Source organism: Calcarisporiella thermophila, assembly GCF_041956535.1.
Source record: "Calcarisporiella thermophila strain CBS 279.70 unplaced genomic scaffold VTP21scaffold_12, whole genome shotgun sequence".
Taxonomy (NCBI): domain Eukaryota; kingdom Fungi; phylum Calcarisporiellomycota; class Calcarisporiellomycetes; order Calcarisporiellales; family Calcarisporiellaceae; genus Calcarisporiella; species Calcarisporiella thermophila.
This window is the reverse complement of record NW_027192202.1, coordinates 478,715-493,941: the sequence shown is the minus strand read 5'-3', so window position 1 is coordinate 493,941 and position 15,227 is coordinate 478,715. Positions and strand designations below refer to the sequence as shown.

General features: G+C 46.1%; 6 protein-coding genes across 6 annotated transcripts; 4 read left to right on the top strand and 2 right to left on the bottom strand.

Moving 5' to 3' along the window:
- Positions 1-466: 466 nt before the first annotated feature.
- Positions 467-2,599, top strand: VTP21DRAFT_1722 (uncharacterized protein; the record flags this gene model as incomplete). The annotated part of the gene is made up of 1 exon (XM_069391841.1): positions 467-2,599. One exon carries the CDS (start codon positions 467-469, stop codon positions 2,597-2,599), a length of 2,133 nt encoding a protein of 710 aa, XP_069251059.1.
- A 1,022-nt stretch (positions 2,600-3,621) lies between these two features.
- On the top strand, positions 3,622-5,457 carry VTP21DRAFT_1721 (uncharacterized protein; the record flags this gene model as incomplete). Its single annotated transcript, XM_069391840.1, has 7 exons — positions 3,622-3,678; positions 3,795-3,904; positions 4,014-4,071; positions 4,156-4,269; positions 4,351-4,637; positions 4,714-4,766; positions 4,832-5,457. The coding sequence occupies 7 exons, from the start codon at positions 3,622-3,624 to the stop codon at positions 5,455-5,457; spliced, it is 1,305 nt and encodes a 434-aa protein (XP_069251058.1).
- A 471-nt stretch (positions 5,458-5,928) lies between these two features.
- On the bottom strand, positions 5,929-9,258 carry VTP21DRAFT_1720 (uncharacterized protein; the record flags this gene model as incomplete). Its single annotated transcript, XM_069391839.1, has 1 exon — positions 5,929-9,258. The coding sequence occupies one exon, from the start codon at positions 9,256-9,258 to the stop codon at positions 5,929-5,931; it is 3,330 nt and encodes a 1,109-aa protein (XP_069251057.1).
- A 361-nt stretch (positions 9,259-9,619) lies between these two features.
- Positions 9,620-11,039, top strand: VTP21DRAFT_1719 (uncharacterized protein; the record flags this gene model as incomplete). Its single annotated transcript, XM_069391837.1, has 7 exons — positions 9,620-9,900; positions 9,977-10,248; positions 10,318-10,379; positions 10,447-10,566; positions 10,648-10,767; positions 10,839-10,934; positions 11,001-11,039. 7 exons carry the CDS (start codon positions 9,620-9,622, stop codon positions 11,037-11,039), a joined length of 990 nt encoding a protein of 329 aa, XP_069251056.1.
- A 199-nt stretch (positions 11,040-11,238) lies between these two features.
- VTP21DRAFT_1718 (uncharacterized protein) lies at positions 11,239-11,931 on the bottom strand (the record flags this gene model as incomplete). The annotated part of the gene is made up of 1 exon (XM_069391836.1): positions 11,239-11,931. One exon carries the CDS (start codon positions 11,929-11,931, stop codon positions 11,239-11,241), a length of 693 nt encoding a protein of 230 aa, XP_069251055.1.
- A 926-nt stretch (positions 11,932-12,857) lies between these two features.
- On the top strand, positions 12,858-14,320 carry VTP21DRAFT_1717 (uncharacterized protein; the record flags this gene model as incomplete). Its single annotated transcript, XM_069391835.1, has 5 exons — positions 12,858-13,019; positions 13,091-13,278; positions 13,340-13,735; positions 13,799-13,919; positions 13,991-14,320. The coding sequence occupies 5 exons, from the start codon at positions 12,858-12,860 to the stop codon at positions 14,318-14,320; spliced, it is 1,197 nt and encodes a 398-aa protein (XP_069251054.1).
- Between the last annotated feature and the right edge of the window lie 907 nt (positions 14,321-15,227).

Sequence of the window (15,227 nt, the reverse complement as noted above, 5' to 3'; positions counted from 1 at the left end):
AAATTTTGCCATACCCTTTTATTTTAGAATCCGTGTTTTCGCACTCGCTGCTAATGAAATATTTCCAAACAAAACCTTGTGCGGTTCGACCAACGCTTTCCCGATTGGTGTACACCGCTCATGATTCAATAAAATACACCCCGAAATAGGGTGAAAAACAAGGAGTAAACCCAATATTTTATTTAACCACTCAGTCTTCGCTACACTCTTTTATTTCCCCTTTCCCCCTGATTTTTTTCTGCCTTTTTCTCTTTTCTGTTGTGTTTTTGTTGCAAATATATACACCTCGTCCTCTTCCGCAGGCACTATACAAAAAAAAAGACACTCCCCCCCCTTCCCCTGTCTAACACTAGATCACCTTGGCCCTTACACTCCTTCCCCCCTCCCCTCTTCCGACTCCTTATTTCCGTTCAACTTCACTAGTCTTCTTTCTCTTCTTCCGTTCTCCTAACCCACCGCTTATCTCATGAGTGAAATGGTTCAAACAAGTAATAACCCCTCTCGTATTTCCCATTTTTTTCGCCCCGGCAAGAAGGCCCTCCTCTCGGTCGTGCACCGTATCAGCCGCCAGTCTCTCGAGCCTCCCATGGGCCACCCCATAGTTGAGCGTCGCCGTCGAACCCACCTCCAGCCCCGCACCCGATCCCGCCAGCTCCACCTCAACCTCCCCTATCCGCAGGACGTGCAGCTCACCACCGCGGTTTGCCAACAGGATGCCCTCCGCCTCTTCACCATTGCCCAGTCCTATCTTTTTGGGCGGGCGCCCTATCCGCAGGACCCGGTGCTCGCAGTGGTCTACTACCGCAAGGCGGCCGAGCTGGGCCATGTCCTCTCCCACGGCATCCTCGGGTTCTGCCTCGAGTTTGGCCTGGGGGTCGAGTGCGATTTTGCGGCGGCCGAGCGGGAATACCTCGTCGCCTGCCGGGGCGGCTGCGGCCTATCCCAAGCACGCATGGCGTTTCTACGCAAATATGGACGGCCTGGGGTGCGGATCGACCGAGTCGAGGCCGACCAATGGCAGGAGAAGGTGCGACAGCAGGGTAAGTCCGCCTTGGCCTGGCTGTGCGAGGCAGGCATGATTGAAAATCACCCGGCGGCGCAGTATGCGCTGGGGGTATGTTTCCACGACGGAGTGGGTGTCGAGCGCGATGAGCGCGAAGCATTCAAGTGGTACAAAAAGGCGGCCGAGCAGGGCCACCCCCGCGGGCAGGGTATCCTCGGGTACTGTTATGGCGAAGGCTTCGGCGTGAAGAAGGATGAAGCCGAGGCCCTACGGTGGTATCGTCTCGCTGCAGAGCAAGGCGAGAGTGTTGCGATGTATAATCTTGGATATTGCTACGAGGAGGGAGTTGGCGTGGAGCGTGATGTAAAAATGGCGGTGCATTGGTATCGTAAGAGCGCAGAGTTGGGGAACGCGTTCGCACAAAACTCGCTCGGTTATTTGTATGAGGATGGCATTGGAGTGGAGCGTAACCCCTCTGAGGCGGCAAGATGGTATAAGTTGAGTGCTGAGCAAGGATATCCATGGAGCGAGTGCAATCTTGGCTATTGCTACCAGAATGCCATTGGCGTAGAGCGGGACCACGAGCGTGCCGTGTACTGGTACCGACGGGCCGCCCTCCAGGGCCACGCCCGCGCACAGCACAATCTCGGCTTTTGCTACCAGAATGCGATCGGTGTCCCTCGGGATGAGAAGGAAGCCGTCGCGTGGTATCGCCGCAGCGCGGAACGAGGAAACATCTTCGCGTATCATTCGCTCGGGTACTGCTACCAGAACGGAATTGGCGTTGAGCGTGATGAGCGGGAAGCAGTACGCTGGTATCGTCTGTCGGCCAACAACGGCCACTCCCCCGCTCAACTCTCCCTCGGATATTGCTACCGAAATGCTATCGGGATAGAAAAAGACGACGTCGAGGCTGTGCGCTGGTTCACGCTTGCAGCAGAGCAAGGCAATGCATTGGCACAAAATTCGCTTGGGGTAGAGTATCCCTGTTTTGGAGGTGTGACCGTCATTGTCGATACTAACTGGGTGATTTTTATTCTTTGCTTACAGTACTGCTACGAGGAGGGCATCGGAACAGTGAAGGACCCGAAGCGCGCCGTCTACTGGTACGCTAAGAGTGCGCGCCAGGCTAACCCGTGGGCAGCATGCAACCTTGGCTATTGCTATAGTCAAGGTATTGGAGTCCCTCGCGACGATAAACTTGCCGTCAAGTGGTACAAAAAGGCAGCCGCACAAGGACACGCGCGTGCTTTAGACAAGCTCGCACGTCACTACCAACTTGGCTTGGGTGTTCAGCAGGATCTGCCGCTTGCTGTGCAATACTTCCGCAAAGCTGCAGAGCAAGACCATCTTCCTGCCCAGTACCACCTTGCTGACTGCCTTGAGCGCGGGGTTGGCTGTGCCGTTAATATCGAAGAAGCCATGTTCTGGTTCCAGCGTGCGGCGACTGGTGGTTGCCGCTCAAGCCACGAGAGACTACGCCGTCTTTTGACTCGGGCGTGTCTTTCGAATGGACTGAACGTAATTGTCGACGAGAAGGAATGCATGGATGCATTTGCAGTGAGCTATTACCCGCACTGTCCGGCTGCAGCATAATTGTCGCTACTTCCTTATCCTCCCTCCCTCCCTCCCTCCCCCTCTTATTTCTCTCTACTCTCATTTATAGCATTTTGTATAAATACACAACTGTGCTTTTTCTCTCACCCTGGATACTCTTTTTTTTTTTATTTCCCTCCTTTCCCTATAACATCGCTTCGCATTATCTCAACCCAGCATTCCCTAGCATTATTTATTCCACAATAGACTGTTATTTTTTCTTATTAAAAAGTATGAGATTGCCTATGTAAAGATACGTTATATTCAGTATTGGGGTTCAGTGCATTTATCCCTTGTTTACTCGAGATGAAAAAAGGGCTAAAGCGAATTCAAAAGTGCAAACAAATTTCTTTTAATGGGCAAAATATTAGACAGATGTGTGAACTGAATAAAATGACACTGCTATCCAAAAAAAACTCTATTCAAAAAGTAAACGCAGAGAGTTTAAGGAGGCTTTCCTTAACTCAAGGAGCCTTCGATCACTTCGCTAATATATGTAAAACTTATCCGAAAGAATGTTTTCGAGTAACCACAATAAAGTACAATATTGGTGCTTCTATCTTTTGTAATCTACTTTGGCTATGTCTAAACTCATTATTTTTTCTCAAAAAGAGTTGCAACTATGGTGCGCGGAGAGCTGCAAATGATTCACAGACCATCGAAGGTTCCTTTACCTTGAACGTGTGTGAACAATCCATTTTTCTGAGTATTTGCTCAAGCTCTCCTCTCTACACTTGGAATTATTTAATTTTGGTATTGTTTATTCCAGCACGATAATTTGTTTTCCACGGATTAGTTCTGAAGGGGACATCTCTGTTTCCATGAAAACCGTAGAGTAATACGATGGGATATGAATGTCCGGGATTAAAAATAGGCTGAACTCGTTAATTAAAAGGTAAAAAATAAAGAGGGAATACAAATGATCAAATTATTTTGGAAGCCTCGCCATTAAAATTAATGGACCAATTTTTTATTTTTACTTTCTCATCTTATTAGATTAAATCAAGAAACCCCGCGGTTCGATGGCAGCAGAATATAAATCGATTCTGCTCGATTTACAGAGACAAGATGATAATAAGGTAGGCGCCGATAAGTAGGCCAAATGTATTTTGCTTTGCAAATGTGCTGAAGTTCTGGTCAACCATTGGACCCCCTTCTAATTATACTCATCCTGCAATTTTTCCCTCCATTACAGTCTTGCATAGACTGCGGTGCGCCCAATCCGCAATGGGCCTCGGTCAATCATGGGATATTCATTTGTTTAGATTGCTCTGGAGTTCATCGATCGTTTGGTGTCCACATAAGGTTTGTTAATAAATGGAATTTTCGACTTCCCCGTGGAGAGTCGAAACAATTAAGCGGTAGCTCTTTGTAGCATTTGCTAAAGGTTTTACATGCCCTTTGTGTACATTAGCTTTGTCAGATCAATTACAATGGATAAATGGTTTGAGGACCAAGTAAAAAAGATGAAGGTAACTTCTGTTCTTCGATTCACCCTACTGTAGGCAGCGTTTTAATCCTTAGCATCTACATCCTTCTATTGGCTTGACCTCTAGATGGGTGGAAACCGAAAAGCCCTTGACTTCTTTGAGTCTCAGCCTGATTTCCACGCCGGTATGTCACTGCATGAAAAATATCACAGCCAATTTGCTGCTGAATACCGTGAAAAAGTATTTCTTACATAATAAGCACCTGTGAAATCCCAACCTTAAATTAATGGCTTTTCCCTTCCTCACCACTCTCTTTGGCAGCTTTCGGCAGAGTGTGAGGGCCGTAAGTGGGTGCCTGGCACGGCGAAAAAACCCGTCACATCCTCCAATATTACACGGAACTCCTCTTCCTCTTCTCTCCCTAATCTGCGTCCCGGCTCTTCCAATAGTCGTCCTCTTTCTCCCGCCCAGCGTTCGCTTTCCTCCAGTGGATTTGGAAATGAAAACTCGGGGGGCTATGCTGGCGGAAGCGGGGGGTTTGAGTCGGATAAAGCGCGCAACGAGGCATTCTTCAGCCGTCTTGGATCAGAGAATAGCAATCGTCCTGAGTATGTGATCCCCGTCGCTTGCATTTCCTCTCGACTTTATGCCCCTACTAATCTATGTCATTTGGCATCGTTGTAGCCACTTGCCCCCTAGCCAGGGTGGAAAATACGGAGGCTTCGGAAACCCAGCCTGTAAGGCTCTTCTTCTCTGCTGAAGAGGCTGTAGCCATGGAGTTGACTCTTTTATCTCTCATTAGTTGATCGTCCAAATAACAAACCGAATCTCGAGGTACAGGATATCCTAAATGATCCGATGGAGGCTCTGTCAAAAGGCTGGTCACTCCTCTCGGTGGGCGCGCAGGCACTCTCCTCCGTCGCCCTCGAGGGTGCACGCAAGGCCGCTGTTGGGGCACAAGAGCTTTCACAAATGGCAAATGAGCACATGATCCGCCCGACAACGGAGGCCGTGCGGGATCCAAATTTTCAGAACCAACTACAGGGATATGTATCCGCCCTTAGCAAGACGGTGCAGGATGGCACCTCAAGACTTGGGCAGATGGTGGGACAGGCCCTCAACCAGGAGGGGGGGCCATCTCGCTCCGGAAGTAGCACCTATAGAGGGGTGGGGTATGTATCGGTGAACGGTAGCGCTGAAGAGACCGAAGAGGATTTCTTTGAGACGCATCTGTATCAACAGAAGAATTCCTCGGCCCCTCTTCTCTCGAAATCCGCTGTCAGCAGTGATTCATCCTCAACACACCTCTCTCCTTCCGTCAACTCGACCATGGCCCGGCCGCGTACACCAACTGGACAGTCGAGTTTGAGGAAGACGCGAACCAGGCGCAAAGATGGGTGGGAAGATGACGAATGGACAAGCTTTTGAGTAGAACTCTTAAATTTCTTTTTTTTTTTCATATATTACAATCTATTATATGTTAATAAAGTTATCTGGTTAAAAGGGGACATGTAGCAAAAATTTTTGTTAATTTCTTTTTAAAAACACAAGCGATGCTTTTCCTGTGCCATTGAAAAAACTCGATCGCTTGGAAAGAAAATCCAGCGTAGAAGGAATCCACCAGCAAGAGTTTGTCGTTTGCATTTGGCAAGTCCCTTTAATTCGAATGAAATTGAGGACGCGAGTCTTGGGAAGAGAAAATTCGTTCAAATTAGATATAGTCATATTTTGTCAGCAAAATTTTACAAGAAGCTTGAATGTCTAGAGGAGAAGGAGAAAAAGGAGGAGAAAAAAAAATAGAAAGAAATAATACAAGTTTCGGGATGAAAGAAAATATAAAGGTAGACCGAAATCTAAACGCCAAATTAAGGGGGAAAACGCTATTATAATAAAGCTCTATTAGTGTCGCATACGGTATCCATCCTCTCGTGGAGTATTCTTCAACATCATCCTTTGTTCCACCACCTCAATCAAACGAGGGAACTGTTGTCGAATGCGCTTCCAGAGGGCAATGGCCTCGTCGTATGGTAACGGCCGTGGCTCTTCCACCTTGCTCCTCCGCTCAGCCGTCGCAACCTGTCGGTGGCCAACTTCCTCTTCAGTTTGTTCGTCAACCTCGAAAGCGGTATCGTCCCGGTTTTTATACCTCACCAGTGGTACAGAAGGCGGGGGGGGCCACCGACCAATCTTCAGGAATGAAAACGCGATTGCTAGGGTATCCAGCGTGGTTGAATGCGGTACGAAGGGACTCGCTAAACCTCTCTTTCCCACCTCTACCCCATAGTTGACCTGAGAATATCCACCCAAGAGCTTCTCATCCACTACGCGACATGCTTCTTCCACCAAATGGCACCGCATCAGAGCAACTGCATAGTGGTTGATGTTATGCGAATCAAAAGCGAAGTTGCGCTGTTCGAGCGTGCTCCATGTGGACAAAATGTCCTCTGTGCAGTGATGTGCAGCGAGTGCATCCAGGTAGATTGAAAGGACCATGGGGGAAGGCAACGAACGGCGCGATGAAGAAGGCGGCCGTTTTTTACCGTTGGTCATGGGCGGAGGTCCTCCCAGAGTGTACCATAGATTACGTACACCCTCCAAATCACCACCGCGGCGATATGCATCCATCAGCAAAGCATAAGTCTGTATATCGGGGACGACTCCCGCCGCACACATTTCCTCAAACACTTGCCGTGCAGCCTGAGTATTTTGGCGTTTTCCATACGCGTTGATCAGGGGAGCAAACACAAAGGCGGGGGGTTGAGGACGATTCACCGTGCCACCTCTCGGTGTGACACTGCTTGGAGCAGGGGCGGAGCTGTTATTGTTGGTGTCACGCACGGCGCGCGGGTCTTTGAGCAGTCGCTGAAGGAATTGGCGTGCCACGGCATAATTTCCATGCTGCGCATATCCATCAATCAGCACTGCATACGTGATGTAGTTTGGTTGGATTCCTTGAGAAATCATCCGATCGAACAGTACCTTTGCCTCGCGAAAGTTTCCCGCGCGAACATGCCCATTTATCAGCACCGTATATACATGCACATTCGGGGACACTCCCGCCGAGAGCATCGACTCGTAAAGCTCCATGGCGGAGTCAATGGAGGCTCTAACCACATAGCCCTCCATTAAACAGCAGTAGGTATACACGTCGGGAGAAATGCCCATCCGAAGCATCTGTTTATGCAGCTGCAGCACTCGGTCCATTTCCCCGTGTTGTGCATAAGCGTTCAGGATGGTGTTAAATACATTGATGTTAGGCCGCACGCCGTTCGCTTGCATCTCCTGGAAGATCATCTCCACGCCCGACAAATCCGAGGCCCTCGCATATGTATTTATCAGTGAGCAGTAGATGTGCACTCCGGGCATCACGCCCGAGGTACGCATCTGGCGAAAAACGTAGTTTGCCCCCTCGATGTCGGCGCGCTGTGCATACATCGAAATCAGCGTTGCAAAGGTTAATTCGTCCGGGGTTATTTCCGCTCTTATCATGCTCTGGAAAACACGCCACGCAGCATCGGTATCCCCACGGCGGATAAAGCTCCTCACAAGCAAGTTGTAGGTGACGACGTTAGGATCAACCCCCTCTCCCGGCATCTGCTTGAAAACACGAATGGCAGACTCCAAGTCGTCGTGGATTGCGAGTACCTCGATCAACGAACTGAATACGTACTCATTCGGCCGAATCTTGCTTTCAATCATGTGGTCGAAGAGTCGCTGCACCATTTCCGTGTCTCCTCGTTTGGCAAAGGCATCTGCCAGGGGTCCATAGGTGAAAACCGATGGCGTGGTTCCGTGGAGCTTCATTAGGTTGAAAATACGGTTGGCATTCTCTAAGTCTCCATGTTTTGCGAATGCGTTGATGAGCGAATTGTAAATGACGCGGTTGGGCCAAATGCGCTCGCTTTGCATCTGTTCGAAGAGAGCCTCGGCACGCGACAGGTCGCCCGAAAGGCCAACCTTATGGATTAGCCAGGAGTATACAAGCAGATCCCGCTTGTGTCCACGTGCACCCATTTCCTCAAACACCCGTAGTGCGCGAGGAACATCCCCCGCTTCCGTAAGATATGCCAACATCTCCTTGAATAGTTGAACCTCCAATTTTATGGAGGGATCCTTCAACAGCCGCTCATACCAGTGGAAGGCGGCTGCTGAATCCTCCAATCCATGTAATGCCAGCGGGAGCTTTTGATATAATTCAGCGCTTGGGGAAACACCTCTTCGAAAGAGGCCTTCGAACACCCGAAGTACAGTGCGGGACATGTTGTTCGCAAGTAACGCACTGACCACCCTCCGGAACAGCACTATTCCTACATCGATCCCGTCCCGCTCCATCGCATCTTCAAGGAGAGCCAACGCTTTGGTGTGATTCCCGAGGTTAATATGTGTCCGTATGAGAATGCGAGTGGCGACGAGTGGTAGCCGGATATTATTTGTATGCAAGTCTTGGATCATGTGTTCCAACCGAGCGATGCTGACGGAAGGATCGTCTCGTGCTCGCGGCAGACCAAACCTCCAAAATAAAACGCGATAGTCATTCAGACTTAGGTGCTTGACAAGATTTCGGCTGGATATATTCAGATATGCGCTCCACACACGCTCGTCAAAAGCAAATTCATCACGCGCTAATGTCATGAGTCGCGTTATTGCTACTCGATCGGCAGGGCTCAACGAGCGTAGCTGTCGGTTCCGGTGCCAATTTTTCTCATTTTTACCACTCCCGCTCTCCACAATATGTTCCACATTCACCCATCTCTCGGTGGCCTTTGCGTGATTACTTCGTAATGTTGTGATTGAACGGACACTTATAGGTGACAGTGGAGCAACTGAGCAACTCTCAAAAGCGTGTAATCTGTGCCGATCATGTCCAAATCGCATTGGAAACAGATCCAATGACTTTCTCATACAATCCTGGAAGAAATTCTTTCTGGATGCTGTACGCCGATACGCTTTCTCTCCTAGAATTGCTACTCTTGTCGGGTTAGTGCGGATTGGAGATGAGGTTGACACTTTAAATCTTGTGGAACCGAATTGTGAGGGCAATCTCTCGGCAATCCGACCATAATTGATAAAGGTCGCAGTGGATGCACTCCGCTTCGGGATGGGTGCTGCCGCGAAAAGAAGATTAAAGAGGACTAGACTCGGGCAGTCGTTAAGAGGTCTACGCAATGATAATATATCTCTTGCATTCCTTGTTCTGCGCCGGCATGTCGTCATGCAGGCCCTCTCCATGCCTTCATACGCAGATCTATGGTAGAGAAAATAAATGGATTATGTTAGCCAAAGTAGGAACAAAGCTATTATTGAATGCAACATTAATGGTGAATTAGCAGAGGATTGTGATTCAATACCTCAATAGGCCGAGTCAAGGTAGAATCAGTCGGAAAAAAGAATAAAAACAGTGAAATGTAATGTGGATGGAAGAGAGGCAATCGCGCTAACGGTCTTAAAAGTCTCCCAACCTCGCTTAAGGGTAAGTGTTTACGGTGTAATAGCGGCGCAGCAAGTGACTATTTCCTTTAATTCAGCTCCAAGTCACAAAGCTCATTTTTATACTTCCGCTTTCAAATTTGAACCATCATTTGCTTCAATAATGGCAGAATATAAAGGCGGTAACAAAGAGGGTGCACGCCAGCAGGCGCTTGAGAAGGCACGCGAAAAAATGTTGGAGGAATTCGAGCGGCAACGACAGAAAATCGCAAAAGATAACCAAGTTCAAATTGGATCGGAGAAGTTCATCTCGCAAACCAATGACTTTGAGGATGAACTTAAACAATCCACTTATGGTCTTGTTGATCTCGAGGATTTCCGAAAGATCCGAGGAGATATTGAGGAGGCAAGGAGACGTGAAGCAGCAAAAACCCTTTTAAGAAAGTGAGTCCTTCTGCGATTTGTTGGCAATTTTTTCTCCGCCTTCCCATAGAGTGTTCTAACAATTCAATTAATACAGGGAGGATAAAATCGCAAAAAAGAAAAAAAAGAAGCGTGAGAAAGCCACTTTATCCTTCGACATGGATGGGGAAGGGCAAGAAGAGGAGTCAATTGCAAATAATGAAGAGATAGACGGCGATTCACCGGAACCAGCAAAAAAGAGATCAAAATTTGGCAAAGACCCGTCTGTTGACACTAGCTTTCTTCCTGATCATGAGCGTGATGAAATAGAACGGATGGAACGAGAGAAGTTGAGACAGGAATGGATACAAAAGCAAGAAGAGATGAAGAGTGAGATATTCCTTTTGGTACAACTAGTTGGTACACCAATCAGTTTACTAATAGTATTTTTTGCATTAGAGGAAAAAATAGTCATCACTTATAGCTACTGGGATGGATCAGGACATCGAAAACAAGTCGAGGTGAGTTATCTTAAGTGCACTTTCTAATGATTCATTCTGCTAAATACCGGTAATCATTTGCAAATAGTGTGTCAAAGGCGATACAATTGCACACTTTCTGGAGAGGTGTCGGCAACAATTTAGTGAGCTTCGAGGCGTGCATGTTGATAACCTTCTATATGTGAAGGAAGATTTGATAATTCCACACGTAAATATATTATCGTTTTGGCTATATTATTTTTGGTTTTCAGTCGATTTAACAGCTCACTTTTATTATTGCCTCCGATAGCATTACACTTTCTATGATTTTATTATCAACAAAGCACGCGGCAAATCGGGTCCTCTCTTCAACTTCGATGTGCATGAGGACATTAGATTGACCCACGATGCCACGGTTGAGAAAGATGAGGTGCGTTGCTTATACATCTTCAATCATTTGAGTCAATGTCTATAGCTCATTTTCCCCCCCTATCTAAACAGTCACATGCAGGCAAAGTCGTTGAGCGAGCATGGTATGAGAAAAACAAGCATATTTTCCCCGCGAGCCGATGGGAAGTCTATGATCCTAAGAAAGACGTGAGTTCATTCTATTTAATGCTGATTGAGTTTCTTTCCTAACGTCACTTCATATTTCATGTTTAGTATGGCTCCTACACCATCAAAGATAAGAAGCCCCTATAACAATCGACTCAATACACCTTCTCCTCTCTTTTACATATTTTCATTGCTTTCAATCTGAAATTTTCTTGTGAAATGTTAGTTTTTCTTTTCGAACATGTTGGATGTTAGAACACGGCGCCTTTATATAACTTAGACAATGGGGGTTATACAAAATAATTTACTGTCTTATATACAAAAATGCTTTTGAAAAACACTAAGCTCAAGGCTCCTTATTAGCAGCGGTAGGTTTCGTGCCCTGTGCTTCCATCAGCTTGTCCACCTCATCCTTCTCTTCGTTCTCCTTCTCCTCGAATAAATCTGGTGCGCGCATGGCCTTTTCGAGTTCTTCTTGAGTTGCTTGAGATTTATGTAGATCGCTAGGGCTGGATACATCCTGGGAGAGCAAGCCAGCCAACTTGGCGGCCTCAATTGCATGCTTCTCCATCTCAAGGGCAAATGCATGGGGATCTCTAGCTATTTCGGATGGAACGTGCTTAAGCTGTTCAGGATCATTGAGTTGTTCCATTTCAGACTTATCTCCGGTCGATGTGGTGAGTGGATTTTCAGACTCGGGAGTTGGTTTCCCTTTAGGAGCGATCGGGTTCTGATCGTTGTCTATGGATTGATGTCTCTGCTCTATATTCTGGTTTTTTGCGTCGGTATTCTGGCTAGCATTAGGTTCAGGAAGTGAACTAGGAGTGTTTTGTGAAGAGGTAGCCTGTCCGGGAGTAGATTGCTCAGAAGTCTCAGTAGCGCCATGGGCCTGATCCTTTCTTCGCACAGATGAAGGGGCATTGATAGCAAAATCAACGTCAAAGCATGTAGAATCAGTCTGCGAGCCTACTGGAGCTCCTGAAGGCAAGGAGGTTTTGTGCATATGTGAATGGGCACTGGAATTTGTCGTATTACTCATGGTGAATTATTTATTTAAAATAAGCTATGTTCGCTTCAATCTCTAAAGAGAATCTCATAGCAGTTAAATAAACGCGATCAACACCTTTTATTCCCTATGTCCGTTTGCCACCCACTTCTCTTAAAAGAAATTTGGCGCTTCAAGAGTTTGAGGTTTGGTGACGTATGGTCGTCAAGAGCTTAAGGGTTAATTTGACATGTCAAATTGCCCTTGATTTCGTCATTATGTAGAGTCAGAGGTATTAATCAGGCTTCGCTTCTATTTAAGGGTATGCACACCATGTGTTTTTATGGCATTGCTTTTCTGTCAAGCAACGTGTACCGATAGGGGGACGGGGCTGGAATAAATATGCACCGATGAATAAGCTTAGCAGTGAGGCGGCCGATTAAGTGAGCTTGTGAACCTATTAAGTGATCCACCTAGTAAGCATGAACATAAGAGGGCAAGCAGATGCAAAGCATTATCGCGTCATCGACAGCTCTAACCTACTCTAACCTAAACCTAAACTAACGTTGCTGATGGGAGCAACCAAGGGAGCAAAACCAAGAGAGCAAAACCAAGGCAGCAAGATCTCCCAACACGAGGCCTAAGCTGCATTCCAACAATCCATGGATAAAACCGTTGACTGAACCACTCCGGTGAATGCTCACCAATAGGTGGCAGTAGTAAGGAAAAATTATTTATGTCAATACCAAAGAAGGTTCTAAGAAAAAATTCTGACGCCATCGTTGGGGAGATGAGGAATTTAGAACCCCTCCATTCTCCCACGATTAATAATGAAGTATTTGTAATTTTTTGTTTGTGCTGTTCTGACTGGACGTTGACTCTTAGTTTCGATCGTTTTAAATTGGACTGCTTAGCATCGTATTTTTTTTTTCGCACAAATCAAACAAACAAATACCAATTCATCCTACTTTCCCACCAAAATGACAGTTGCCGAAACCCCTAAGCCAACCCCATCTACAAGCTACGGCTTTGGAACTCTTGCCATTCACGCAGGACAGGAGCCTGATGCCCACACTGGTGCCGTCATCCCACCCATCAGTCTTTCCACCACATTCAAGCAGTCCAGTGCTGGAATTCATAAGGTAAATGGTTGATTTAACATCACTAGCTGGTCTCTGGGTCTTGTCGCTAAACATATTTCTGTCTAATTTAGGGTTACGACTACTCACGTTCTGGCAATCCCACACGCAATGGGTTTGAAACCGCTGTTGCTGCTCTAGAGAAAGGGAGATACGGCCTTGCTTTTGCAAGCGGCTCTGCCACCACAGCAACTATCGTCATTTCATTAGGCTCTGGTGCTCATATTATTAGTGTAAATGATGTTTATGGAGGCACCTATAGGTAAGCAATTGGCAAAAGAATCAGTGTGGGATATATAAGATATTCACGCCTATTTCTTTAGATATTTCACAAAGGTCGCCCCTACTCTCGGGGTTGAAACTGATTTTGTCGATCTCCACAATGCCGACAACATTCTCTCTGCCTTTAGACCCAATACCAAGCTTGTGTGGATCGAAACTCCGACCAATCCTACATTACGCCTTGTTGATATTAAAGCGGTCGTCGCGCATGCTCATGCGCATGGCGCTCTTGTGGTTGTAGATAACACATTCATGAGCCCATACTTCCAACAGCCATTAGAATTGGGAGCAGATATTGTGGTCCATTCGGTGACTAAATACCTCAACGGCCATTCCGATGCGGTCATGGGCGTTGCAGTCACTAACGACGAAGCAGTATATACTAAGTTGAAGTTCTTGCAAAATTCCGTGGGTGCGGTACCCTCTCCTTTCGACTGGTATGATATATTTTGTGCCTAAGCCTTTCGTAATCATTTACTAAACTCTACTCTTCTCTATAGTTTTATTAGCCACCGTGGATTGAAGACGCTCCACCTAAGAGCAAAACAGCAGGCATCCAATGCTCAGGCTCTTGCCGAATTTTTAGCCAAAGATCCTCGTGTTGAGGAAGTCATATATCCGGTAAGCACATAACTCAGTTTAACTTTATTTTAAACAGTGAATTTACAAACCATATCATTCTCTCCTTGCAGGGCCTGTCTTCTCATCCCCAACATGAGCTTGCTAAGAGCCAGCAAAAGGGATTCGGTGGTATGCTAAGCTTCCGCATCAAGGGCGGCCTTGAAGAGGCAGATCGGTTTGTACAATCCGTCAAAATCTTCACCCTTGCCGAGTCACTAGGAGGAGTTGAGTCACTGATTGAGATTCCTGCGATCATGACACACGCAAGCGTGGCCACAGAGGACAGAGAAAAGCTGGGCATCACTGACAACTTGCTCCGGCTTTCTTGCGGAATTGAGGAGGAGATTGATCTGATCGAGGATGTAAATCAGGCATTGGCGAAGGCGCTTGGACAGAAATAAAGGGACACACTCTATATCCTCTATTTACCCCTTACTTTTTCTTTTTACTTCGCTTATTTCTGCTTATTGTCTTTCTCCTATCTCTTATGAATTTCTCCATTTTCTCAATTTTCGGTGCAATATTTTCATATTTTAACTTAAAATCTCACATTTAAATAGTGCAATAATATTTATTGTCTTTTTCCACTGATAAATAGGGTATGCTTGTATTTGGAAATAAACCAAAAATATGCACAGCTAGATACAAAATAATACACGGGTTCATATGTGATAGTTAGTAACTTTTAGTAATACTTAGTAATAACTTCTAGTAATTTTTATTTGTTATTGAGAGAGTATTTGTTAAAATATTATAGTAGAAAACGATATAAACGTGTTTTGATTTTATCAAATAAAAGCCTACTCGACACAACAGCGAGTGGAAAGATATTGGCCAACTATTCTGTTGAAAAGCGAATGCTCTTGTTTACATCTTATTTAGCGATTAATATGATAAGTTTTGAGGTAGAGCCCAGCTCGGAAAGAGTTAAATCTGTTATAAGTGAATTCTGTTTCCTTTCAGCCGATGGGATTTGGTACGTAAAAGTAGATTTAATAGAGCAGTGGGGTAGAGCATATAAACTAATAGCAGGTAAATTTAACTTTTTCATTGTGGTTATAACGAACCTTGAATTTCAAATATTGAGCTTGATGAAGTAGATTTTTGACACACCCTAGTGTGATTCTATTTGGTAATATATTTGTTATTCTTCCTTCACCAACTATCACTACCTCCACAATCCATGGAGTTGAGCAATCCGATGGGTTGTGTAATGTCAAACTGGTAATTAAAAATGGAAGTTGGGAATTAGAGCTCGCTAAATTTTCAAGTGCAAATCTCTAATGCAATTACAGAAATGGTGACACA